The 26,165-nt window shown below is 42.2% G+C and overlaps 1 protein-coding gene across 1 annotated transcript in view; it reads left to right on the top strand.

The window, feature by feature from the left end:
• The window catches only part of NIBAN1 (niban apoptosis regulator 1), a 65,201-nt gene that overhangs the window by 5,621 nt on the left and 33,415 nt on the right, over positions 1 to 26,165 (top strand). Inside the window, exons 2-4 of the mRNA XM_063342905.1 lie at positions 22,735 to 22,865; positions 24,156 to 24,287; positions 24,963 to 25,077. Of these exons, the coding sequence (XP_063198975.1) occupies positions 22,735 to 22,865; positions 24,156 to 24,287; positions 24,963 to 25,077 (378 nt within the window). The remainder of the gene's footprint in view (positions 1 to 22,734; positions 22,866 to 24,155; positions 24,288 to 24,962; positions 25,078 to 26,165) is intronic.

Here is a 26,165-nt window from a genome sequence, read left to right as displayed (position 1 = left end):
TTAAAGGACGAGATATGGAAATCAGTCGCAAGCTTTACAGGAGACAGTCTGAACAAATACTATGGGTTGTATGGAGATAAGTCCTGCTGGCTTGGAGGGAGATAACCCAAGTGCCTGATAACAGCTCTGGAGTGGAATTCTTGCCAGCAGCCAGCCGGTGTGCACATAGCCATGAACAGGGATGCTAGAGGATGGAAGAATAACTTGGAATTATTTGTGGAAAAGTTGGCCTTTTTTGGATAGGCATTCAGACTGGATATTGGATTTTCTGCTTTAAACTTTTGCAAAGTCCTTCTGGTTTTAATTTGGTGTACGACTGCAAGTATAACAGAGTTTTGTAAAAAATCTGGCTGCACTTACTGCCTTTTCTCTCAGCCTGTTACAAGCTATATCTTCCTGTGTTTTCGAAATCCTCTCTCTTTCATTTTCCGCAGGTGAGCATGGCTGTAGCACCATATGGAGCAGGAGCATTGGGTCTCTCTGGACTTACCAGCACCTACTTCTTAGCTCGCGGAGAGTGCTTTCCATTTTCATGTTCTGAGGTTTATGGTAAAAGCAGATATGATTTTTCTGCGATTCCTAAAATCTTAAGGAAGAGGCAGAGTAATATTTTCTTTTACAAACACATATTGAACCCAGAATTCATGATTACAGGTTAGCACTTAGCAAGTACTATCTAGTCCAATCCAAATAGGCATAAATACCTATGGATTGAAAAATTGAAGTTAAATGGGTAGGAAATTAAAATTTCAATATGGATATGAATGTCTAGTCTTCATTATATTCGTCTTGCTAAGTGTCCAAGTTCTTGAAGACCTTAAGAAATGAGATTTTGAAGAAAAATCCTTTTGGCTTTACTTGCTTTCTGGGAAGTTTTAGTCTTCAGATAGGTTGTTGCTGTTGGAGACAGCGGCAGACTTTCATCCCATAGTTTTAATAAATAGTGCCCTTTGTGTTGGAAAGGAGACGCAGCTTCTCTGTGGTTCTTATATTCTTTAATTCAGGGGGCTGGATGCTTTATCTTAGCTTTAGACTAAATGCAAGCAAAAGGCGTCCAGGGATGTGATTGATGGTATTTGCCACCCAACTTGAAGAGAATTTACTGTACTTGGTAACTTCCAGATTTCAGCTTTGGGGGATTAAGGCAGGAGATACCTTCTCTATTCAGTTTCCATTGCTCATATAGTCCCATTTATTAACTTCTTTCAAAAGCACTGTGAGCAGTTTTGGAAGTTTACAGTCATGTTGTCTTGTAACGGGCATGGTCAAAAATTTCCCTAATCAAAACGGGAGGTAAGATTTTGTTCTTCAGTTTGTCAATTAAAGGACTGTTCGTGATCATGTCCCAGTTACCTTCTGGAAATTGAGGCTTGAGGTTTTCATAAGCCCAGAAATCTCAGTTGTCCATTTTGTGGCAGGATCATCTCAAGCTCCCTTCCACCAAAGCAAACTGTATTTCTTGCACAGGAACTAACCTCAAAGATGATGTGCTACATAACGCTTGCTATAGAGCCTGGGTTTGAAAACTGAAAGGTAGCTTTTCTTTCTGGGAAAGAAGGTCTTTTTCTGGTAGTATGAGTGAAGGGAAACCAACCGTTGTGTGGTAGGGGAAGGCATGTGGCATTTTTCATGCTTTTCTTCTGTCTGTGTAGAAGAAACTGCGTACAACATTGAATTAAATGCAGGTATCAATGGAAAGAGCTTCTTCTCAATAGAAAAAGTGAGAAATATGCTCCCATTTGCTCAAAAACCCTGTAATTGAGAGGCACACTTAAGTGTGGAGTCTGGTGCTTTTTGTACTTGATATTTTCCGAAACCTTGGAGATTGCAGGTTCTTTCATTAGTGCAGCTTGGCCACAAATTATAAGCCAGTCTTTGCATCTGATAGAAATTTTATTGATATTCAAGGGAGAAAAAGCAAGCTCTGAGATGATTAAAGCAGCTTTGTTGTTGATGCCTTTGGGCAGTAGCAGCTGAAAAGCCAGTGTCTAGATCGGGAAGGATGATACTCCATGAGCAATGTGGTCATGGCTGCTTTTAAAGTACAGCAGCATTTCTTTCTACAGCTTTTTCTTTTGCATATAATAAATGTTCTGTTCTCTTTGCACTTAAAGAACAATTAAAAGTGGCTTCAAGTTTTTGAACATGCGTGCAAACATTTTAGTTGCTTTTGCAGTTAAAGGGCAGTGATGAAATGAGGCCAGCTCTTACATGAAAGGAAGATTAAAGCTTGTGGAAATGGCTCAAACTTGTGTGAAGAAAGGGTTTGCCTGTTGGGTTTTCTAAAAACTTTATCCTTTTTTTTTTTTATTAGTCTTATATATAAAAAAAGTTTGATGCTGATTCTGTACTAATGCTTAACTTGATAGGCATAACCTAGGATTTTGGTGAATTAGTTTTTCCGAGTATTTCCTTATTTATCTTCCCAGGAGCGAGCCGTGATCTGTCCTTCAGAATAAATTCTGCTTTTGAGATTTATGCAAAGTGAGCATGTGAGCTGATCTTCAAGTTGTTTTTTCTCCATGTCATTGCTTAAACAGTGAACATGGTGCATCCTCCCCGTTATGGTTTCTGGCCAGGCGGCATGCTGAGAAAAGCCACTCACATCAGTGCCTGGCCTGGTTTTGGACTCTCCACTGACAACATCAGCAGCAGCGATGCCTTTTCAAATGGTGCTGGACTTGTAAGGAGGTCATTGGTAACAAGTTAAAACGATCAGTTCGTAGCTCCCCAAAAATGCTGCTGTTTTTTCCAGGTTCATTCCGTATTGTGCTTCTAAGGTTAGTGCCTGTTTTGACCGTGGCTCTCATGCATTGCAACACACAACTTGCAGAAAAGGTCATCTATGCCTGAATTGCATGTTAGTTGTGTGGAGGATGTTAGTTGTTGTGTGGTGGATGCGTTGGTCCTCACAGAGAGCGTTCCTGGTACAAACAGCCTAAGGCAATCCTTGTTCCCTGCTATTTACTGGTTAAGCAGGAAAACGCACCACCTTTGCTAGAGGTTCAGAGTAAGGAAGGTGTGGGACCAGGGAGTGCCAGGACTGGAGAAGCAGCCCATGCCCGTCCCCAGAGCAGGGCCTGGCCTCTGCAGCAGCTCCCGCTGCACCGTGCTGGTGTGTCCCTGTGAGGCAGAGTGAATGGCTGATACGTGCTAGGGACCAGATGGACCTTTAAGCATTCGTGATCACTAAATACTTTCACAACCAACCTTAAAAAAAATGTCTACAGCTTCTTTATATTATAAAAATATCTGTGATTTCCCATGAAGCTTTATATTTCCCAGGCCACAGTAGCTGCAGGTCTTGTGGAGCTTGAAAGCCAGCTCTGTCCATGCATACCGCTTCTAAAGATCCCTGCTTGCTGCCTGGGATGGTTCATTCACTGGACTAACGCCTTCCTGGATTTACTACTGAGTTTTAGTTCTGTGTGCTTGGGATGCCAGCTAAAAAAATTGGCCTGGTGCTGTATCTAGAAACTTGCTGCCTACCAAGGTGCTTTTCCTTACTCTTTTCAGAGATACATGGGCATTGTTGCTTCAAATTTACAAAAGATGCCACCACCATCCAGTCACTCAGCATCCAGCTCACTCACCCCTGTCCTTTTAGCTAGCACTCTTAGCTAGCACTCTTCCACAGTCCCTCTCATCTGTTGCCTTAGAAAGGAATTTTTAAAGCTTCATGTGATATTTCTCTTCCTCTGCGTGAAACACGGTTGCTATTTGTGCTGATTCTCTGCAGAGCTTTTTTGCGATGTTGCTAATTGAAGATCTGATTCTTGAGGCAGCATTGGGGACGTTAAGTATCTTAGATGAACATTGTCTAAAGACCAACCTGCTTTTATTGAACATAATACAGAGGATCCTTGCATATTTTCACTTGATATTCCATATATTGTAGCGGTCACACTGGAGGAAAGGCAAAATCCCTGTGCAAAGATTTAATGGCAGGGTCTGTGCAAAGGAAAAAAAGAAGGGCTTTTTTGCTCTTAGGGGTATTCTGTAAAGTAATATCATTGTCTGTAATTTAGTCTGCCAGACACTTTCCACTGTTTTCAGTTGCAAATGGAGTTTTGCCAGTCCTCAGCTGTTCTGACTGAAGTTTCCGTGCTGAGCGTCTGCCTCAAATTGCATTTTTGAGAAGACTGCAGCTAAAATGGATGAGGTGGGTGGGTTTTTTTGAGAATTAAGCTAAAGAAAGTGTTTTTCCTCTCTTTGGATGTTCTGTTGAGCAGCTCAGGCATATCCTGCAAGAGGAGGGAAGGAGTTGGGAGCCTTAGAGCTGGAATAAGGGAAACCAGAGGTGAGTGGGAAGGGTTTCTAACCACTGCCACTGTTTACCTGCTGAAATAAACCCCATTGTTGCCATGTTTGCCCTCTGTGCAGTCCGGGAAATAGCTGTGGAACCTGCAGCTGTTCACTCCTGTAGACAAAGGTGGTGCCACAAAGCAAACACAGCTTTCTGCTGTACAAGCTTACTGTGTTAGCTGAAATGGTCCATGGATCTGAAGCCCTGAATTCACTGCTGATGCTCAAGGGAGACCAGGATGCAAAAGCAGCTTTTTGGTATATTTTTTCTATTGGCTTCATTCAGAAGGAAGCCCCAGATTTGTTGTTTGGGTTTGTTTTTCCCATCTGAGATTTCCTGTACACCTGCCAAGCTACAAAGTGCAGTGCAGACATCAATCAGCTGATCTTCCTGCTGAGACACTGTGATAGGTGGTGGTATTTATTTCATATGTGAGGAATTAATGGCTGTTAATTTGGAGCTTGACAAACCTAGTCCTTAACTTTTCAGGGAATTGGCCATTTTAATGCTCTCCCCAGATTTCCAGCCAGCTTCTCGCTGTGTTTGGTTGTGGCTGTGGGCACTCAGAACTTCTGCACATCAGAAAAAGAAGGAGGCAGAAGCCACCTAGGAGCTTCTGATGTAACATTTTGTCCAGCTTTACATTTTGTAGCAGACACAGAGACAGGATCTGGTTCTTCGGGGTGGCATTTACCTGCCTTAAATATAAATCGAGTTCCTGCTATTTCCAGCTCACCACACTACAAACCACCGTAAATGGGGTAGGTACCAGACTTGGTTGATTAGAAGACAGTATTTTTAGATGTGATTGTAAAGAAAAGTAACTTTAACCACTGCTGCTTGTGCTCCGTTGGTGTTTCCTCTCAGCCCAGGACGCAGCAGTGAAACTACTGACCCAAGGAGTGTTTGAGGTTAGTGATGTTTTGTGAGCATGACTGGAGGGACATATCCAGATATCAGGGTTGCGTTTCATGTGTCTGCAAGGAGCAGCCCCAAAATCATCCCGATTGTCAGTTGATCTAAGTTGATGGTGGTTTTTACGGTGCTTTTGGAGGAGAAAAGATCATAGACTCATTTGGGTTGGAAGGGACCTTTAAAGATCATCTAGTTCCAACCCCCCTGCCATGGGCAGGGACACCTCCCACTAGACCAGGTTTGCTGGTCTTGAACATTTCCAGGGATGGGGCATCCACAGCTTCTCTGGGCAACCTGGGCCAGTGTCCCACCACCCTTTAAAAGTGTTTGAAATGCACATAGAAAAGGGGGCTGTCTGAATTAAGGACACAGAGGACATGTGAGTTCTTGATTTTCATGTGCTTTTAAAATGTGTTGTGGTGGTTTAGTTACTTGCCTGGTATTTTTCACAAGTGTTATAATTTGCAATGGACTTTCCAGCTATGGCTGGGAAACAGGGAATCACCTGGAGTTTCCTTTACCCCTCTTGTGGCCCACAGTGAAGACCCTCGTTTACAGAAGGCAAAATGATCATTTAATGAAATTGTCTCAGGAGCATTGGTTTGTTACACTGCTGTATTTTAATGGAGAAGGAATGCGTAAGACTGAGACTATGCTATTTCCTACAAAGTGATGTTAAAAAAATTACTCCAAAACTAAACATGACCTGAAAAGCAAAAGGAAAGTAGCAAATGTCAGCAAGGACGGTGAAGGCATGTCCACCGCCCGTAAAGGATGGAATTAGCAGATCAGTTGTGTGTGGAGGAAGGGATGACACACTGAAATGAAGCTGTAAACCCTTGGAAAAACCTATATACAAAAGTAACACAGCTGCTGGATTGTTCATGGGGAGTTTTATACACACCAAACTGGTCGTTGACATTTCATGGATCAGACCTTTGACGCATTGCTTGGTGTTATAATGTACCAAAGTGAGTGGCAGGTGGGTGCACACCTGCTGGTGTAGCTTGCTATCCCTTGTACAGGAGGCTTGCTAGATGAGACCCAAAGGTTGTTCCAGCATCTTTTGGTTTAAAAAAAAAAAAACCAGTCAGAAACCCTGTGAATCAAACCTATGTGTGCTGCACAGGAGGATTCAATCCAGGGAAATTAACCCGATTAATCCAAGTGTGCACTTGAGGAAGGGGGACATATATCCATTTGTATATGAAGCATAATAGATCATCTGTTTACTCAAAAATCTGAAATTTTCTATCCAAAGCAGCATGGCAAGCTACGTTAGCCTCCTTGCCCATATATGCAGCTTGTGGTGTAAATCAAATGTTACGATTTGGAGAGAGGTCTTGAGCAGACTGGTGAAAGGCGACGGGACAGGCATTGATCCCAGTTTCCATGAGCCTTATTTAAGCCCAACCTATATGTGAAAGGTATTTGAAGCCCGTGCCAGAGTCTTGATTCAGCCATCACAATGCGTTTAGTAGAAGAAATTGATCTCTAGGAAGTTCAAAAACTTTTTGAACTATAGAAGCAAATCATGTGCTAAGTAGAAAATGATGTTAATAGCTGCTTGCATCAGCCTGCTGATCAAAAACAGACTGAGGAAGTGGGGAAGGATGTCGGTGTCTGCGTGGACTGATGGAGGATTTGAGAATCTCTCTTTTGGATGCCAAAATCAAGGCAACTTGAAAACTTGAACCCTAATTTAACCTTGCTTCTAGATGCATGATAGTTCACCAGTCTGCTACATTGGCCACAATGCATTTTTTGGGCCAGTGTTAGGGTTTGTCTCCTGTTTCTCTCATTCCTTTTGAGATAAGTATTTAAATTATATGGCAGATGCTTTCCTTAGGGGATAGCTACAGAGTGCTGGCTTGGTCTCATGATACATAATTGCTGTGCAACTGAAGGGACCGTGGGCATTTCATTAGCACAGCAGTTCCTTTGCCAGCTGAATTGTCTTCATTATGCGATTTCCTCAGAAGCTGCAAGAAGAAAGGCCTCCATGGTGTTGTATGTAGTTCACTGTTCTCTACCAAAGCTTCAATCCCTTCCTCCTGCTCTTGAGTTTTAACAGTTTTTTATAGCTGAGAGCAGGAGGGCCCAGCAGCAAGCTGCTTTCAAACCATGTCCCACCAAACCCAAGGGAGGCAGTGGGGAGGAAGAATGCCCAGAACAAAATTGAAGCAGTATTTGCTGTGAAACGCACATGAGATCTGCAATGAAAGAAGCTTCTGTAGAAGACTTTGGAGATTGGGCATTTGGGGCTTGATGTGTTCTCTTCGGAGCTGTGGCCAAGTAGTGGTAAACTGAAGCAGCCCAGTGAGAAGCAGCGCTGGGATTTGTTGGAGGAAGAAGTTGGGTTCGAGATGAATGAAGAAGGAAGGCCCCCATCTGAGTTTATCGCCAACTTCCCTTACGCATGGAAAAAGACGAAGCTGCTGAGCACATCTCATACCAGAGTGGGGATGTCTAAAGCTGACACCACACTGAGAAACAAGGGAGTTACCAACGTAAACAAACATACAAAACAAATGTGTTGGTGAGAGCATCAAATACGACGTGGTAATTTTGAGCAAGAGCTTGTGGTTTGTTAGTTATTAATCTTGCTACATGGTTTTTCCTTAGCGTGCCTTAAATATCTAGGCAGCAGGAAGTGTGGTCAACTGTTGCTGTGCTCTTGCTGTAACACTTGGCACTGGCAGGTGTTAGTTTCATGCGTATAAACTGAAATCAGACTTGCCTTGGAGGGTGCTCTGACAGCCAGGTCTCACACAGTGTTGGAGCTGAGTGGCGTAGGTGAACACTGGCTGGGGTTTTATCGTTATTGTCTGCAAAAGAGCAATTTTTAAAATGAAGTCCAGCCTCTCTGATAGCTGAGGTGTCTGGAGTTCTGCTGTTGGAAGGGAGACATGACTTTCTGAGAGACTGAACCAAAAAATAAATTTCAAGCTGAATGTGAAGATGCTGTACAAAAGGTGGGGTTGAGTTTCTGTGATCATTACATGCGCTAGCGTAGGCTGAATCGATGCTAGAGATGTGAGCGTGCACAGCCTTGGGAGGATGGGAAGGCCATATTTCAGATGGGGCCCATCTCTCTATTCATAGTTTTAACTTCTTTTGGATGATGGGAATGGAGACATCTGTAAAAAGTAATAAGTCCCCTTTCCTTCCAGAATAGGGCTATGAGTTTTCCAGCTGTTGGCTAAGACAGGTTTTCCTGTTGAAATAGCTTTTGTCTGATGTAAGTCTAAAACAATATGGTTATGGTAACTGAAAATATTTCTTTGTCAATTCTGTCCCCTGTTAATTTTAGTTGTAAATCTGAGTATTTCTATTCATTGTTGCTTCTCATAGCAGCTGTCTGATTTTTAAAACTTTATGGAGTCTTCGCGTAAAGTACATGCTGCTGATAAAATGCAGTATTGCTAATATTCTGCATTTTCTTTACCATATTCTGTGGCTAATTTTCTTTTATCTTCGTAGTGGATTCTCACAGTTACAGAACACGCTCTTGCTTTCCTTCAGAAGTCCTGTCATCTTGAATAATGCAAAAGAAGCCCATAATATTGATTCATGTGGTTCTTGGTTACAACCACAATAATATGGACTGTGCCATATATTTGTCAGCTGACGCCATTCTATATTCATAAAACATGCCTTGGGATCTTTTTTTAGATCTGTAGAGTTTAAAGATTAGTTTATTAGGCATCTCTCTGATGTGTAATTATGCTGGACTGAATAATATGTTAACCAGAAGATACACAATTTATATACAGTAGACAAGCAAAGAAGACTGTATGTTTAAAAAATGAGTTTTCCAGAGCAGCTTTGCAAAAAAGTAGTTCTAATTCATTTTAAATCCTTTTATTTTTATTTAAATAACTTAAAAAAAAGTTTGCTGGCTAGTGAAGCAGTTTTACTTCTGTATCTTACGTGTTTCTTTACTATAATTCTATATTTTCTTTCAATTTCAAAACACAGTATTATACAAATTAGAGGAACCCTAGGAAATGAAGAGTTTAAAAGGCATGCTAGGGTGTCTGCTCAATCTGGAAGCCAGGGCTGCATTATGTCCTCTGACTTTCTTCACATTGCTCTGTACTCGTTGTTCTTGAATGAGATAAGCGGTGATGCTTTCATTTTTTTTCTCGCAGAAAGTTCTTCTGAAGCACACTAAGCAGATATTTTACTACATCCAAAGAAAAAAATGTAATTTTTAGAACTTCAGTTGGCATTTAGACTTTCAGCTTGGCTTCAGAGGTGCTGAGCACCCACCTGGTGCTGGTGGTTGGTGGGCAGCGGTTCTGGAAACACGTGAAGTTGCACACTGTTGGCGGCAAAAGCCATTTTCCAAAAATGCCTTTGAATCTTCAACCATGTATATTATCCTCTTAGTGACAGAGGTACTTCTAAAAGTGAAATAATTCCAGTACAAGGACCTGACCTCATTACTCATTCAAAAGAGGTTGTAAGAAGACTGTCATCTCCTAGACTATAGTTTTTTGTGGCCATTAGCTACACGTTCTCAGATGGACATGCCTTCAAGCAAAACTGGAAACCAGTATGTTAAATCCGAGGCCTGTGTTTTGTTGTCCTGAGCTCTGAATTTCTGAGACATGCAAAAAAAAAAAGTCATGACTCAATTTAAACCCAAAATTTGGAGCCAGAAGGTTCAACCTGACCGGCTTGTTTTCGAAGGTTTGGTGCATCTTTGCTAGTCAAGCTCAGTGTAAAGCGGAGACCCTAAGAAGCACTTTTGCAGCACTGTTTCTCCTAGTGGCTGTGGTTTTCAGTTGGGAATTATAAAGAATCCATGAATCATATTGTTGGGTTTTGTGAATACAGTTTTCCAAATTTCCTGGCCTGTTCTTATTCCATCATCCTTTTCTTTTCTGCTTTTTAGTTAACTGACAGCCTGCGTGTTTGTATGAAGCTGTTGGTTTTATGCAAAACCTGTGGTGAAACTGTTGGTGAAATAATTGCTCAGCAGTGCTTGAACAGGTAAACAGTAAAGAAGTGATGTCCCAGGGTACAAAGAGGTTTTGCTACTGCCTGAGTAGTATGAATAGCATCTCACTGTACTGCACCGTACAGTAGAAGGCTTTAGGAGTAATGCTAAGGGATAAAAAAGTCTCCTAAAGAGTGTTGTGGATTCAGGAGCTCTTGAGAATGTTTTGGAGCCACACTGGGTGCTGTTAGGTGGGAAAATATTTCACAGAAATTCAGTGCTCATCCTGCACTTTATCAGGCTGGTGAATCCCATCAGCCCAAATGAAGACTGAAAATGGATTTATTGCGGCTTCCCCTGCGTTTGTTTCTCAGACAGACACAGGCTGACTTAAAGCCACCCCTGGAGAACGCAAACATGGCTTGAAATGTAGGTGCAGTCAGTAAGTGCAGGCAGCCGTTGCAGGAATTCAGATTTGGATGAGGTTCAAAATGAGCGTTACTCTGTTAGAGGCAGTTTGTGGATATTGGACGCCTTCATGGGCTCATGGCAGATTTTTGCAGAGCAGCTCTGCAGAGGCTGAAGCAAAATCTAGACCATCTCATAGACTCTCCTTTATCTTCTGCAATCACTTAACTGAGGAGTTTGGGGAAAGACGCAGAGAAAAATACATTGTATAATTTTGACATTTCAAAGCAACACAACGTAAGAAGAGTTGCTTATTATTATCCAAAATCTGCTGGGTCTTAGGAAGACCTGTGCTAACTTAAACATTTTGTCAGCCCTTTTGCCACAGAGGGGTGCCTTTAGCATCCCTCTCCCTGGCTGTGAGTCTGTAACCATGGGACTGCTGCCTAGCCACCTCTGTGCTGAAATGAACTGTGACGGTGTGCTTAAATTGCAGTTGAGTAGATAGGAGCTAAATATGTTTAAAGTAGCGTTACTGATGATTACTTCTACATTCAGAAAATTAAGATGTAATCTGATATAGATAAATTTGCCAGATAAACCTCTTATCACACGAAAGCTGTTTTCTTTTGTTCTTATCAGCTTTTGCATGTTGCATTCTTAGGGCTGGTTTTTCTTTCTTAGTCCCCTAAATAAAACATTTCACAAAACACAGAAAAATGAAGAATTTAAGTTTTGAGATTGTCATGATTTGGGCACACAAACAAAAGAGAGGACCATATTCTTCTCCAAAAATAGAGGAAGAACCAGCATCCACGTTGATAGGAGCTCAGACTGGATTGATGAGCAGAACTTTCTAGAGACCCATGATGGGAGAAACGAGACTTACAAAACTGGAGCTCTATAATTGATTGTACAAAGGCAAGAGTGATGAAAGCACTAATTGAGGTATTGCTACCATAGAACCAGGCCTTGAACATGTTCCCGTTGCCAAAAGTTGTGGGGTATGAGGAAGTTCTTTTGGCATGTCATATGTGGAGGTCCTGCCCCTCGAAAGTTACTGCAGCCTGTCAGGAGAGCTCTCAACGAACCGTTTCCAAATACATTCTCAGGAACAAATTTCCTCTTCTTAATAATAACCTGCCCATCTGTTTTTCCAAGCCCAGAAGCTCATGTCGACGTACTGTACAAACACAGTGCTGGAAGAAGGTGGTTTTGATTTGGTTTTTTCCTTTCAAGTTGTGTTGTGTTGTCGCCCCTCTGAAGGTGAAAGATAAATGGAGAGGAAATGAGGCAACTTATCTTTTTTTTTTTTTTTTTTTTTTTTTTTTCAAAAAGGAAGGAGCGTTGAAACACTGAGGCGGAAGAGCTGGGCAGCCGAGGAGACTCAAACACACATTTAGTGAGAGAGACAATAGCTGACTGGCGCTTCTTCCCAGGAAGTCTTAGAAATGGAAAAAACAAACACCAGTGCTAACCCTATTGTCTTCTCAGTGATGCTTTCATGAGCACTTGAGGAACTGAAACTCGTCCAGGCGGAAGAAGAATAATGTACAACACTTGGCGGTCTGTCAAGTGGCTCGACTGTAATGCCCCCGAGCTTGCTGCCCTGCTCCACGGAGGGAACACGGTGACTTTGAGATTGCACCTGTGGAGCTGTGTGTCACCACCTTCCTGTCACAGACAGCACCACCGTGGCTGCGCCTGTCTGGGAGTTGCAGTTGGACACACAGCAGGGGTCTGGCATTTCTCTGAATTAGGGCTGAGAACAGAAGTTTGAAAAAGAAAATGAATACTTTCCAACAGTTTGCTGGGACAGAGTAATTAGACCTTAAACCCCAGCATTTGCGCAGGAGTTTAAGATAAGATAAAGGTCTTGTTTTGTGTGTGACCTCTGTTATGTTTACATCAAATTCTTTCTGAACACAGTTCTTACTTTTCCTTTTTTTCCTTAAATTACCCTAACTTATGGCCTTGTGACCTAGGAGTATTTCTTCTGTCTCCAATGATGTGGACTGCTGGCACTGGCTGGTTGTAGGAAGAGCAAACCCAGTGAATGTGAAGGCAGACCTTCATCTTTGATAATGCTGCAATTGCAGAAAGTTAGGAATTGTTTCGCTTTTACTTGAACTCTTTTCAGGACAAAATCTGCAGAATTCTGAATTTGCTAGCAGAAGGTATACTTTTATTAGTCAGGTCCCAATTTTAATTCGGAAGAATCAAAGGCACGAACTCTGCCAAGTAAGGAATGATTAATTAAGTTTAATGGGTCCTTTTAGCTTTTAAAAAAAAAACCCAACCCCCAAATGTTTGGATCACTTTGTTTCCTTCTTTTACAGTGCTTTGGAAATACTAGGATCTTAATTATGGCCTTGCTCAACTTTGGATGGGGAGAAAGAGGCCATTGGCAGGTCTCCCATGTTGGGAAGCTCCAGGCAGCCAGAGGGCCATATCCCATCTTCTGTTTGCATGTTCCCCTCTCTTTTATTTTCATGTCCTTTGCCTCATTTTCTCTGCTTCTGCCCATGGATTGTCCCTGGACTAAATTTAGCAGGGGCTTTTGGAGCAGTGAGATTGGTCTTGTGAGGGAAGGGAAAACCTCCTTCGCTCCGTTGCAGCCAATTCTGTTTCCTTTGCACCCATTTCACAGCTGGAAAAGAGCAAAAGGCTGCATCCTAACCCAAACTGGGACTTTTGGGCAGTAGCAGTCACTATAGTAGAGTCCGAGTAAAGTGTGAGTGGGAAAACCAGACTCATTCAGACCAAGAGTGTCAAGGTCTCTGTTACGCTGAGCATTAGTGCATCTTCCTCCCCTTGTGTCAAACCAGACATTTCCGGAGCTTTGAAGAACCCCGGATCTGGGTGACTAGTGCTCTGGTGCCACTTCTTGGTGTTTCTGAACTAACTTGAATTGTAAAGCTTATCTGCTGCATCCCAGAGCTGTAGTTTCCATTCCCCATCTGTAATATTCACACAAAACCAGACTGTTCTAGACGGGGTTTGCTGAACAGATTCGTGTAATAGTTATACACTTTTTTCTAGACTTTAACCTTAATTGATGCTTTTTTGCAGTCGTGTGAAGGAACCTTCTTCCCTACAGGATGAGGCGCCAGTGCTTCCTCCTGTCTCTTCTGCAGAATTAAAAGTTCAATGAACAGTGTGGTTTTGCTGGTTGGTAGATATTATCATCCATGGAGAAGTAGAGAGAGGTTTGTTTGTAAAAGGGGAGGATTTTAGTTGCATGAATGTAGACCCTTTAATGCTTGGAAGTATTTCTTGCAAAGTGTGAACGCAATATTTTTAAAATCCATTTATTTCTAAAGATTTAGCAGACGTGTTTAAGGATATCACCTTATTTTCAGCAAGGAGAATTTGTCTAGTTTGGCTTAGCTAAGACGTAGAAAGATTAACCATATATTCAGAAAAATCTTTTAGAAATGACAGAACTAAGAGACATTTGTCTGCTGGTTCATTTTCCCGGCTTAAAAACCACTAGTCCACACTGCTGCTGTGGACTAGCTACAGAAGTAGTTGCTGGGTGTACATATGGATGGATGATACAATGGAAATACTTTTTTAGTATGTGTAATACGTATACAAAAAAAGGTTACTCAAAGTCCCAATGAATAATTACGGCTTTAGCAGGGCAAGCACGCAGCCTGGCTGCCGGGATTGTGACATTGCATCCTGTGGTGTCGTGCTGTGAAACAACATTTTTGTCTCGTAGGTTGTGTCAGCCCTGAACAATTCCTAGTGTAGCATCTTTATGGCCAACACAGTCAGTGTAGCATCAGAAAGTGATCCCATTGTGTCACCGCGCTTTGTAACAACAAAATATACAATATATTAATGCTGTGTCAACAAATGCCCTTGCATCCATCTTGCAGTATCATAGCATGAAATTAACAAGAACCTGAAGAAAATGACAAGAAATGCACTACAAATGAAAGTTTCCTATTTTTGTTGTCCAAGCTTAATGTAAAGTGGAGGTGAGGTAAAAAAATTCCTTGGGATGTGAACTGCTTTTTACGTATTCCTCTTCCTCTAATATGAAGTTGAAGTAGAAGCTTAATTATAAATATATTTTAATTTGTTTGTCCTTTGTAAAAAAGGACAATAAAATTGTTTCTTGGTTTTTGCAGAGTTCTCTCTTTGTCCGTATGAGGACCTATGTTGTTGGCTATGTCTAATAGGGATAAATAATTCTGTCTCCTTTGCTGTGTGACATACACATCTGTTATTTTCTCCCTCTCTGCTTAATAAAGTTTGCAGCACAAGTATCACTGTGGTTTGGACTTAAAAGAACTTCCAGGGATGCTGTAGCAGAGATCCAATCTTAAAAAAACCTTCACCAAATTAACTTAGTACAGAGCTTAGTTAGCTTCTTGTGATCCCCAGCAACTAGATTGGGTTCATTTATTTTATTAAATCCCTAGTTCTTCTGGTTCTGTGAAATAAGCTTATAAATAAAGGATTGTCAGACCTTATTCTTCTTGAATTTGACCGTGAATAATTGTTTCTAGACAGAGCATTGCTGCTTCTAACCCCGTTACCAAGAAAGGATAAATTTCAGCAGCCTTAAGAATAAGCTTGTCTGACACATTGTTAATCAAACTCTTGGCTCATGTTGGGCTTGTTACTGCTTGATTAAACACAAACTTTGGCCTTTATGTAATTCGTGATTATTAGGATTTTTTTAATCTGACAGAAGTGCAAAGGCAACTCATGAAATCTTATTTCTCCTCTAAATAACGATTTGGCAACAGGAGTGTTGCGGAGCCGGTGGCCGCTGCAGTTCAATACCGGAGTGCCTAATCTCACCGGTTCCAATTCAGGCATTTTAAGGTTAAAATACAAGCCCTTCCCATTGTTTTGCCTGTTCCCTGTCCCAGCCCTACTGCTAATGGTTTCCCCATGTTTACTGCCTCTTCCATCTGCAATGCTGGTGGAGCTAATTGTGAGCTAATTGTATAGGAACCACACCTGGCCAGAAAGGTTGTCCCATCCATTTCCCCCAGCAGGAGAAATGAGACATGTATGGGAGAAGGTACGGAGAACCTGGAGGGAGCTGGATGTATCCATGAAGGACATGTCCTGAAGCCGTAGACGTACCTGGTGGAGGCTACTTCTCTTTTTCAAGTGAGGGTGAGACGTGTGCCACCCCAGCCTGTTGCTTTGTAGTCATGGATTGATGCTAAAATACATTTCCATGGGCATTTCTGTCTTTGCAGCAGCGGGTCTCAAATAAAATATGCTGGCAGCACGTAGTGCAGTCGGAGAGAATCGCATGCCTCTTGGAAGGATGTGCCTGCAATGTGATTGCAATTGAGGTACTCTGCAGAGAGTGTCAGGTTAGAGCAGACACGTGCTGGTGTGGAAGATGTGCTGTTTGGATAACAATGGTTAAGCATAGATCAGAGGCATGACAGTCCTCTCTCTGCATTTCCCGAGAAGAATTTTCTTGATCCCAGGCTGGGAGGGCTGGGGAAAGGAAACCTGGCTATAGGAATGAGTCTCTGAGTGACACAAGAGACAGTCTGTATTTATGCAGGATTAGTGGTCTGTATTTTACTCTGCATTTTTTAATAATGAGTCAGTACTCAGAATTAATTTAAAATAGCGGGATCCACAGTTAAATCACAAGCTACTCAAGAAAACAAGCCTTTTTATAGAGTCTATGAGGTCTGTCTCACTCAGGTCTGTCTACTCCCTCTGAAATAAAAGATGCTTAGGAAGTTGAGCATCATGAAGTTGAGGGAGGTGATTCTACCCCTCAACTCTGCTCTGGTGAGACTCCACCTGGAGTACTGTGTCCAGCTCTGGAGTCCTCAGCACAGGAAGGACATGGACCTGTTGGAATGTGGTCCAGAGGAGGGCCACAAAGGTGCTGTGAGGGCTGGAGCACCTCTACTATGAAGACAGGCTGAGAGAGTTGGGGGTGTTCAGCCTAGAGAAGAGAAGGCTCCAGGGAGACCTTAGAGCCGCTTCCAGTCCCTAAAGGGGCTCCAGGAAAGCTGGGGAGGGACTCTGGATCAGGGAGGGGAGCCACAGGACAAGGAGGAACAGTTTTGAACTGAAAGAGGGGAGATTTAGTTGAGATATAAGGAAGAAATTCTTTGCTACGAGGGTGGTGAGCCCCTGGCCCAGGCTGCCCAGAGAAGCTGTGGATGCCCCATCCCTGGAGGTGTTCAAGGCCAGGTTGGACGGGGCTTGGAGGAACCTGGTCTAGTGGGAGGTGTCCCTGCCCAGGGCAGGGGCATGGCACTGGGTGATCTTTAAGGTCCCTTCCAACTCTAACCATTCTATGATTCTAAGTTGCGTGAGAAGAACGTTGTAGGCATAGAAACTCATTGAACTTGTGGGATAATTGTGCAGTATAAAATGTAGCCTTGCGTAGCAGAGCACTTGAGGAAGAACTAGGTACTGGACTAAAATTGTAGAAAGGGAGATCTGCAAGGCTGCAACAGAGCCTGTTATTTTTGGCTCCTCCTTTGCCGTGGATCAAGTTTTCGTAAACTTAAAAATATGTTTGTTTAGCGTGCCCTGAGAGAGAAGCTTCACTTCTAATCGAGCACAAATTCCGCATCCAGGGTCTCAGCTGGCAAACTTGCTAAGAAATCTGTTTTTTGTTTTTTTTTTCACAAGGCAGCATCAGCTTTCACACTCATCCTGTAGAGAAGTTGGGCTGAGCACCCAAGGAGTGCTTATGTGCTGAGATTTAGGAAAAGCATGATCTGAGGTGGGATGGGTATTATTCTCTCCTATGTGTTGAGTTTTGGGTGACTAACTGGAATTTTACCACTGCAATTCAGTGTCCACGTTGCAGGTGGATAATTGGGGCGTGCGTGCACGCCAGTGTAGTTACAGCATTATAAATTTTTAATGAGAGTAGTCTTCATTAATACAAAACAAGGCTGAGAGTAAATAATTGGTTTCAGTATTTTATCAGATGCAAACCACACTTTTCAGTGTGTCTGCATGGGGAAGAGGGGTGGCTCCACTGGAGAGCTTCTTGGTTTGGCTGAGTGAGTGCAAACAAACCTGCGGAGATGTGATTCACCCAGACCAGAACATGGGATTTGTGTCTGTCATCCCTTTTTTTCATAACAGATAGTAAGTCATGACTCAGGAATAATTGAAATACTGTTTCTGTACCTAAAGATTAAACTGAGCTATGTTGTCAACAACAAAGAGAGTATTTCATATTGCCTCCCTGTACGGGTAGGATGAAGCCTGGGAGCACTTGGGTTTACACAGTTTCTGGGTGGTACCGTAAGTACTACACAAGAAGGAAGACTGGAGGAGAGAGGGAATCACTGGTAATTTCCATTGCACTATGACACGTCCCAGAGCCCTGGTGGGCACTGTTAGAGAGGATATACCAAAGAGAATTGCTTTGACAGGTTTTCTGGTTAACCAGATGCATTTAATAAGTGATAACAATGTTTGAAATTAACAGGTGTATTCGCCAAGAACAGCTTTTATGCACGAAATTGCAGCAGAAGCAGCAGAGGCTGCGTCTCTCTCTCGATGGTGAGCATCCAACCTGGCAGCCGGTACTGACATCCAGCTTTGCCGATTCACAGGGCTCAAGTAGATTGTCTGCAATTTTAGACGTTTATCTCAATCAAAGGTTGCATTTATCTTGGACTTGGGATGAAGTTGATCCATGAGCTGAACACTGAAATTATTTTGTGAACTCGTTTTGCTGCTAAACTGATGGGCTATAACATCATATATCTGCATACATAGCTGGCTGGTGGGCTGGATAATAGTAATTTTCAAGCTCAGTACTGAACTGAATTTGTTGAATAACATTAAGGCACGCAGTAAGGCACCACAACCCTTCCTCTTCATAGCACCATTGCTTGCACTGAGTAGCTTTTGAATGGGGTTTTCAAAAAATACCACAATCAGTGATACAAATCTCTTTGGAGGTCTGGGGAATTTATATAGTTTATCATTTAAGAGTGTCCCCAGTTGCGGATTGTACTCCTGGCTGGTGAAGCACCACGTGTGATCAACCAGTCTTTTTATATTTACTTCTGATGGCTTTTCTTGTGGCCTTGTGGAAGACATACAAGGACAAAGTCATTCATTCCTGTTGTGTCTCAATACTTCACACTTGTTTGAAGTGCAGGGTGTACTGCCATTCAGCATGCACAATGCTTATTGTTTCTTTTAGGTTTTATTTTGTCTAGGGTTTGCTTTGATACAGCAAATCATCTACTTTTTTTACAGCTCGTGTCCCTCGGGGCACAAAGTATGTTTTCCAAAAGGCTTAAATGGTTTAAGAAGATAAATTCCTCAGACCTCCAAAGAGATTTGTATCACTGATTGTGGTATTTTTTGAAAACCCCATTCAAAAGCTACTCAGTGCAAGCAATGGTGCTATGAAGAGGAAGGGTTGTGGTCATCTTGCTACTCTTGGAAGGGTCATCTTGCTACCAAACACCAATATTTAAGTGGAATAACATCTTTTATGGCAAGTCCTTACCTCTTTCTCTTCCTAGCTTCCAAATGGCTGAAGCCCAGTAAGTGTGAGTGGCGCCTCTCTTGTATGCCACCTGAGAAGTTATTGTTTTCTGACCTTTTTTCCTGAATTCTCCTGACCTGCATCTGTACTGGCCATTTGACAAAATGTTGTTGAGAGCAGAGGAGCACGGTGGGGCGAGCTAGCCAGGCTGTGCATGACCATCTCACCAGGCTGAAAGCCAGTGACTACACCAGCAGAAATTCCTGGTAGAACTTGCCAAAGCCTGCCCTTATTTTTTAAAGTTGGATGACAGTTTATTTCAGTTAAAGCAGTGAAACCCAAAATAACAAGTCAGGTATTTGAAGACATGCTGTGGGTCTGATGACTTGGAGTCATCAGACTTTTAGTCTTAAAAGTCATATCATAACTTATGCAAAACTTTTGTGACCAAGTGCAAGTGTGGTTCTGCATAAGGAGATGCATCATAAAGCATTAGCACAGTTTATTCTGAAGCAGGATCTAAACCCTCAAGAAAGGAGGAAGGTACCCTCACCACGTTAATTTGACAAAAATCCTTCCACCTCCATCACTGTCCTCTTTTCCTGTTGGTACAGATGCAGGCTTCTACTGGAGATGAAGAAGTTCCATATTCTCATAGGATAAACATCCATCTGGCTGCTGGGTTTCAGATCACATTTATACAGGCTGGAGCTGTGCTGTTGCCAGAGTGGGAAAGTTGGCCTTGCTCCATATAAACAGTTCTGACTAAGCAAGCCACACTAAATTTGGAAAAGAATTAGGGGAACTCATTTTTCAACTGCCCTGGAGTATTTTATCTCCAGTTGCCCCATGTTATCATTTTATGGGAAGAGTTTCTATTACTCATGACTGTTTCCATCATGTTTGTTTTCAGATAGTGTATTTTTATCTTCTGTAAACGAAAACAGTTTAAAAGATCCATCGGTGAACAATGGATCAAGAGTCTGTCTGCTTCTCTTCCCACCCGCAGGTAGCGTTGCAATTCCTGTTGAGCTGAACAGTGCAAGGCCAGGTCGTCGTGTGGTGCCACTGACAATCTCTTCAAAAAAACCTTTTCTTCTAATTTTAAGAGGGAATAGTATTTCTGATACAGAGACCCTTTGCTACAAGTAGTGCAAAGACTGGAACAAACAGCATGAAACATTTGCTCCGCCATTCATGTTTGGATTGATTGTAAATATATTCTGCAGGTAGAAATCTCATCGATACCATATTTCTCACTTATGTGTATTATGAATTGCATAGTTCCTTTCGTTTTGGTCATCGCGCTTTAAGCTGATCTAAGAAATGTTGACACTGAAGAATCACACTTCTGAGCCCTTTTAGCCGTAATTGAAAGATTTTGCCAAAATTGCAGGTATTTCCTGCGATTGTTGGGGTTTTTTTTTCCCAACACCAGAATTTAGTTCTTTGTCCCACTTCCTCTACAAAGTTTTACTGCAGGATGCAGGCAGCAGTCGAGTGAGGTCCAGTGTCCCACAGCCCTCTCTAAGAGATTTAAGAGGCTGCTGCAAGCTGGAAAAGAAAAAGCTGTGGTGGAAAATAGGGGCAAACCCTCAGCAGGAAACTCCACCGGGGCTGGGGCCAACAACATCCTACTGCTGGCTGGGACCAGAAGAAAAAAACAAACATAATGCTGTAAATAAGGTTTTTGGGAAGCTTTGTCCTTATTTGGAGAATAAGCTTGTGCCTCTTCCCAAAGCAGGCTAGTTTTTAAAAGGCTGTCAGAGGGGCAGGGATTTTCTGCTTCAGCAGCACCGGTATCCTACTATTATACACAAGCACATCCCATGACCAGTAGGTCTCAGAAAGTCTGGCCTCTTAAAACTGGAGGGTTGGAGTCCAGATTGTCACCTGGTGTCATTAAATACCGCAGCTATCTGAATTGGTGAAATTACCTCTAATGGCTTGGTAGTGTCCCAAGCAAGGAGCAAATCTGAGCTGGGCCTGAAATAAGCACCTTACAAAATCTTTTGCCATTGGCCATCTCTGAGAACTCCTTAGCAAACTAGCTGTTTTTCCATGGCAATCTCAGCCGCACAGATTTGGATTTCTTAAATGGAAATAAGGTAGCTAATCTTGGACTTTTTAAATGGAAATAAGGTGGTAAATCTTGGACCATAGCACCTTTTCCACCAGAGCATCCCATGCACTTTCTCCTGTAAAATCCCATGTGCTTATTCTTGTAATGTTCCAAGGCTTTTCTCTTTCTTTAACTGTATTTATTTTGGTCTTCAAAATTATTTAAGATGAAAAAAAGGCATGAACATGCCTGAACTGATATTTAAACTTAATTTTTTAGTAAGAAATGGCAGTAAAATCAGTAGTAATCCAGGAAGTTTTGCAAGGTTACTTTAGAAGGACTATGCCTATATGCTGGAAACAACAAATGTGTCAAGAGCTCTCTGATTTCATCCTGGCTGCTGCGGATTCACAGCCTGTTGTATAAAACACAGAAACATCATGAAAACTCCCAGTGAATCCTTTTTGGTGGCAGTGCTGGTGCGTGGCTGGGAGGAGTTTGTGAATTTGGGAACATCATCACAGGATGTGGGTGGTTCAGCTTTTGCAGGACTCTGGAGGTCAATGGTGCTTCTTTTGGCCTTTCAGGAATGCGGAATGCCAGTCCTGGTTTGGGAGCCCATGTATATAAAGGCTTCAAGAAATCACAGTTTGGGAACTACCAGTTTTTTGCTCTTATACAGAAAATTTGATATTTTTTTTTCCTCAAGAAGAACAAAATAAAATTTTGAAAGCATCAAAATTGCTTGAGGGGTGAAATTATGTTTCTCGGTTGTATGCTCAGAAAAAAAACCTTGTCATGGGAAGAAAGGGATTTTTCCAGTATCCAGGGCAGTCTGGGTGCTATCTAGATCATAGTTCAGGTTTTGGTTTTCACATTGCCACCGACTTGTTTAGTCACATATGTGCACATGGCTTTAACTTTTAGCTTCACTTCCCTGTCTGTAAAGCTTTTTTTTTATAGGGTTAGTGAGTTAATTACTTGTAGATTGCTTTAAGATTCCCAGAAATGAGACTGTCGGTGTGTTTATTGCTGTTATTGCTACTGATGAGGTCTTGATCTTAGCAAGACAATACAAGATTAGTGTTTATTGCAGCATGACTGAGTATCTGTTTACATTAAAACAAAGAAGAAACTGCAGTGCCCAAGCTTAGAAAACATACAGTGTAGGAGCTTTGAGTCGGCTTTAATATCTGATTATGTGATAAAATTAGCTTATAAGGCTAAACACTAGGCAGCATCACTTGTGTGTACGTTTCTTTGAAAACCTTATCAGCTCCGGAACACCCAGGGCTCTGTGGCAGTATGTCCTAGGGAGAGGCAGATAGCATCTTTTCTTAGATAAAGGGATTTGGGATACGTTTTTCCCACTGTTAGAAGGAAAAACAACGTCCAAAACCCATTGTTTTCTTTATATCATTAAGACCTGGATAAATTCACTCCGTGCTCGGTTATCACAACAGCCGAATGCATCTCTGAGGGTTTCCTGATCTGTTGTGCAGCAAGTGGCCATTGCTGCACCTGGGCAATGTTTTGCTCGTGATAAATGCTTTGGTTCTGCATTACAATTTCTGAGCTGATGGACATTAAATACAATTAAATCTCTATTTCTGCTTCAGGAAAAACAGAGGCCGTCATCAAAAACTTCAGCCCGCACTACAGACGCCAGTATGCGGTGGCTTTCTGCAAGCACATTCAGGATGAGCTGGAGCAGCACCGGGATTCCCAGTCCCGGTTCCTGAAAACCAAGGTAGGAGGGCACGTAAGCCCTTTCCCATCCTGAAGCTGCCATACAGCTCTGCTCTCCTGCATGAAATAATTAATGCATTAACTATTTAAATCACACATTTAGTAGTCATAATGTATGAAAACCATGAGCTGGAAGTGTATCAGCTACCAACTGGGCTCGGTTTTCTTGTTTTTCCCAGTGTTGAATGCCCCCAAGTAAAGTTAATAGGTGGTACAGATACTCAAAGCTTTTAAAAATCAAGCCCAAAGTATTTTTAAAGTTACTTAAATGTTTCTATACGTACAAGCATTGTACAGAAGTGTTGTTTCAGCTTTACGTGTGCGCTTTCTTATATATAACCCAAGTATACACAATAGATTTGCAAGTGCAGATGTGGGATTGGGTTCAGTTAGGTTTTAGGTGGAAAAGTGCATTTGAGTGCAGGTTTGAAGTTTATTTTTGAAAATTCATCTTTGCTTTGGTTGTGTTTGGTTGTCTCATTGTAGCATGAGAAGAACCATGACACAAGTTTCTGGTACCAAGCATGCGTTTCATCAAGGTAGAGTTGGATGCTTGGGCAGAAATTTATGTAGGAAACTTAATTAACCCTTTCAGCCATGGTTACAGGGTTCCATCAAGAAGACGGTAATAATCCCCCCTGTGAAGTGAGCTACAGAGAGCTGGTTTTTATTAAAGGAGAGACAAAAAGAGACAAAAATGTCTTTATTAGAGGGAAATGCAGAGAGCCAACCTTCAATATTAAGCAGATACAAATCTAAGTTTTTTGTCCATATTGGAAATCAAGGGTTTCCAATGCTCTTGAAATGAATAGGGTAAAGCCATGAGGTGGGGTAATAGAAGAACCTTGTCTTTCAGAAAGATGTGTGTCAGTTACAAGAGCACAGGTGCAGAAGTGTTACAAAGAAATGGGAAATAATGTATTATTTTATAATAAAACTCTGCTGCAGAAATGAAATGTTTTCATTGATGTTATCTAGCGGGAAATAGGAGATAATGAACTACAGGTCATTTTGCATTCAGTGTGCCAACCAAAAGGTAAATAAGAACGTCTCTGTCTTAGAAGTCTGGAAGTATTTTTGGAAGGCAGAGCTCCTCTGCTGCCTCCTCACCTCCGGCTAGAAGAATATGATTGCATATGTAGTATCTGCCCGAATCAGAGAAGTTTATGACTCCAAATTGCATTTGAAGACTCAAAAACACTCGTAGCAGTCTTATGGAAACGTAGAAATAAAAGCTTCAAAATGGTCAGTAATCCAGAGTTATTTCAAATCTAGAAAATTGTCTTTGTAGCCTCCGGCAGAAGTTGGGACAGTCTTATATGAAGCAGAGCTGCTGCATTTTGCTGAGGACCTGAAGAAGTGGAAGGACAGATATATCGTTATCAAAACCGACTACACGGTGGATTGCTTTGAGACTAAAGAGGTAAATGCTTCTTCCTCTTGTGTTCTTCTGCACTCCCAAAGAAACTGATATCAAGTGAATTGGCCACTGCTGCTGCCTTAAATGAAATATTGTCCTTGGCGACGTGGCTCCAGCCTTGTGGAGATGGCTGGAAGCTCCACAGGGGTGGCTGAGTGTCTTACATTGGTTATACAAGTTGGCAAGAACTAGCAAATAATTTTATCAGCGTTTTGAACCTTCCTTATAACAGACGCTTCTCATCTGTATGTCATTGTAATACGTCCCTGTGCTTCTGCTGTTGGGTTTTAAGTAGCAATTTTTGGGTTGCTTCAGGTTGACTACAGTGAAGCTTTTCATTTGTTAGCTGCCATAGTCAAACTAGTCCTGACTGACAAATCAAACAAACAGGACTTAGAAGAAAATCCTATCCTTTTCGCCTCCCTTCTATCCCTGACTTCATCACTGTTTGTGAGCACTGAGACTATATTTTTAAATATGTTTTTTAGATTTAACCATATTTTAGATTTAACCGTATTTTAGACTTGATGTTTCCAGGTAATATATCCAAAATTCAGTCTGACAAAAAAAATTTCCTTTGGGGAATATCCCTATGCATTAGCTTTGTAAATGAGTTGTGTGCTTTGTGTTTTCCCTCTCCTTAATCGCTATTTGACTCCCTCTCTCTTGATTTTCCAGGCCTACCAGAAAGGAGCCAGCCCTAAATATCATGTTCTTCCTGCAGGAGGCAAAGTACTGACTTCAGAAGAAGATTACAATTTGCTGTCTGATAAACATTTTCCAGATCCTGTTGGTAAGCCCTCCTTGAAGCTGAACTGCCAAACCCCAGGCTCTCTTCCTTACGTAGACCTCTTCTGGGCAGGCTTTCAGGCTAGTCTCTAAAATGGGACAACAGAAAATGCACGCAGCCATTTTTCTAAGTCAAACCACAGTTCCAGAGTGGACACACACAGATGCTATAAGCTAACGTTCAGAGAAATGCTGGCTCCCTTTTTTTCCCCAGCATCCTGGCACAAAGCTGCTGGAAGCTGTGCAGAAGCAGGGCAGGAACCACACCACCATTGTTCCCAGGCTTTGTTAATATTCCTGGTTTATTTGTTTCCATTTTTAGATGCCAGCTGCCTGTGTTGACTCACAGTTGATAAAAAGTCCCACTGAGAGGGCAGGAAGGTTGCTGCTGCTGAATTTGTTGTTTCTGGGATGGGAACTGCTGTGGTCCTGCCTGCTCCCACCCCACTACACAAAGATGGAGAAAATCGGGGCCTTTTCAACAAAGGGGCCTTTTCAACAAAGGGAGTGGATCTCATGTTGCAGAGTCAGATATGAAAAATGAGATGCCACGTAAGCAACGGGATAAGGGCAACATGTAGACAAGGATTATTTTTTTTAAGTCCTGCCTCATACCTTAAAGTTATGACTGTTGGGAGGTGTCCCTTTACACCCACTTCCCAAGGTGTAGGGTGGTCAGAGGGTAGCATGGGGCCGTGGTGCCTGGACGCGTCCTCCATGTGTCACCACAGCTCCACAGGAGTTGGGGTTGAGTGACGCTGAGCAGCTGAAGGCCACTTGCACGAGCTTCCTATGGCTCTCCCTTCACAGAGTGGCTCAGTTAGTCTTTTATGGCCCTTCTCCCCTTCTGTGCGATGCTGAGCACCCTCCAAGATGAACTACTTGTGGCTGGGCTCTTCATGCCTGGCACTGAGAGAAAATTGGGTTTGGTCATCCATGAAGGGTGTTGTACAGCATCGCCTGTGCGCACTGACTCAGAGCAGGTCAAAACTGAAGCTACTTAATACTTTCTTTGCTTCGTCTTCAAGGGCTTGAAGTGACAGTTCACAAGGCCATCTTGCAGTTGTGTTTGGAAACCCTGGAGGCGAGGGA

Source organism: Chroicocephalus ridibundus, chromosome 8 (assembly GCF_963924245.1).
Source record: "Chroicocephalus ridibundus chromosome 8, bChrRid1.1, whole genome shotgun sequence".
Classification (NCBI taxonomy): Eukaryota; Metazoa; Chordata; class Aves; order Charadriiformes; family Laridae; genus Chroicocephalus; species Chroicocephalus ridibundus.
Note: the sequence above shows the minus strand (reverse complement) of the source record. Positions and strands in the feature narration are given on the sequence as shown.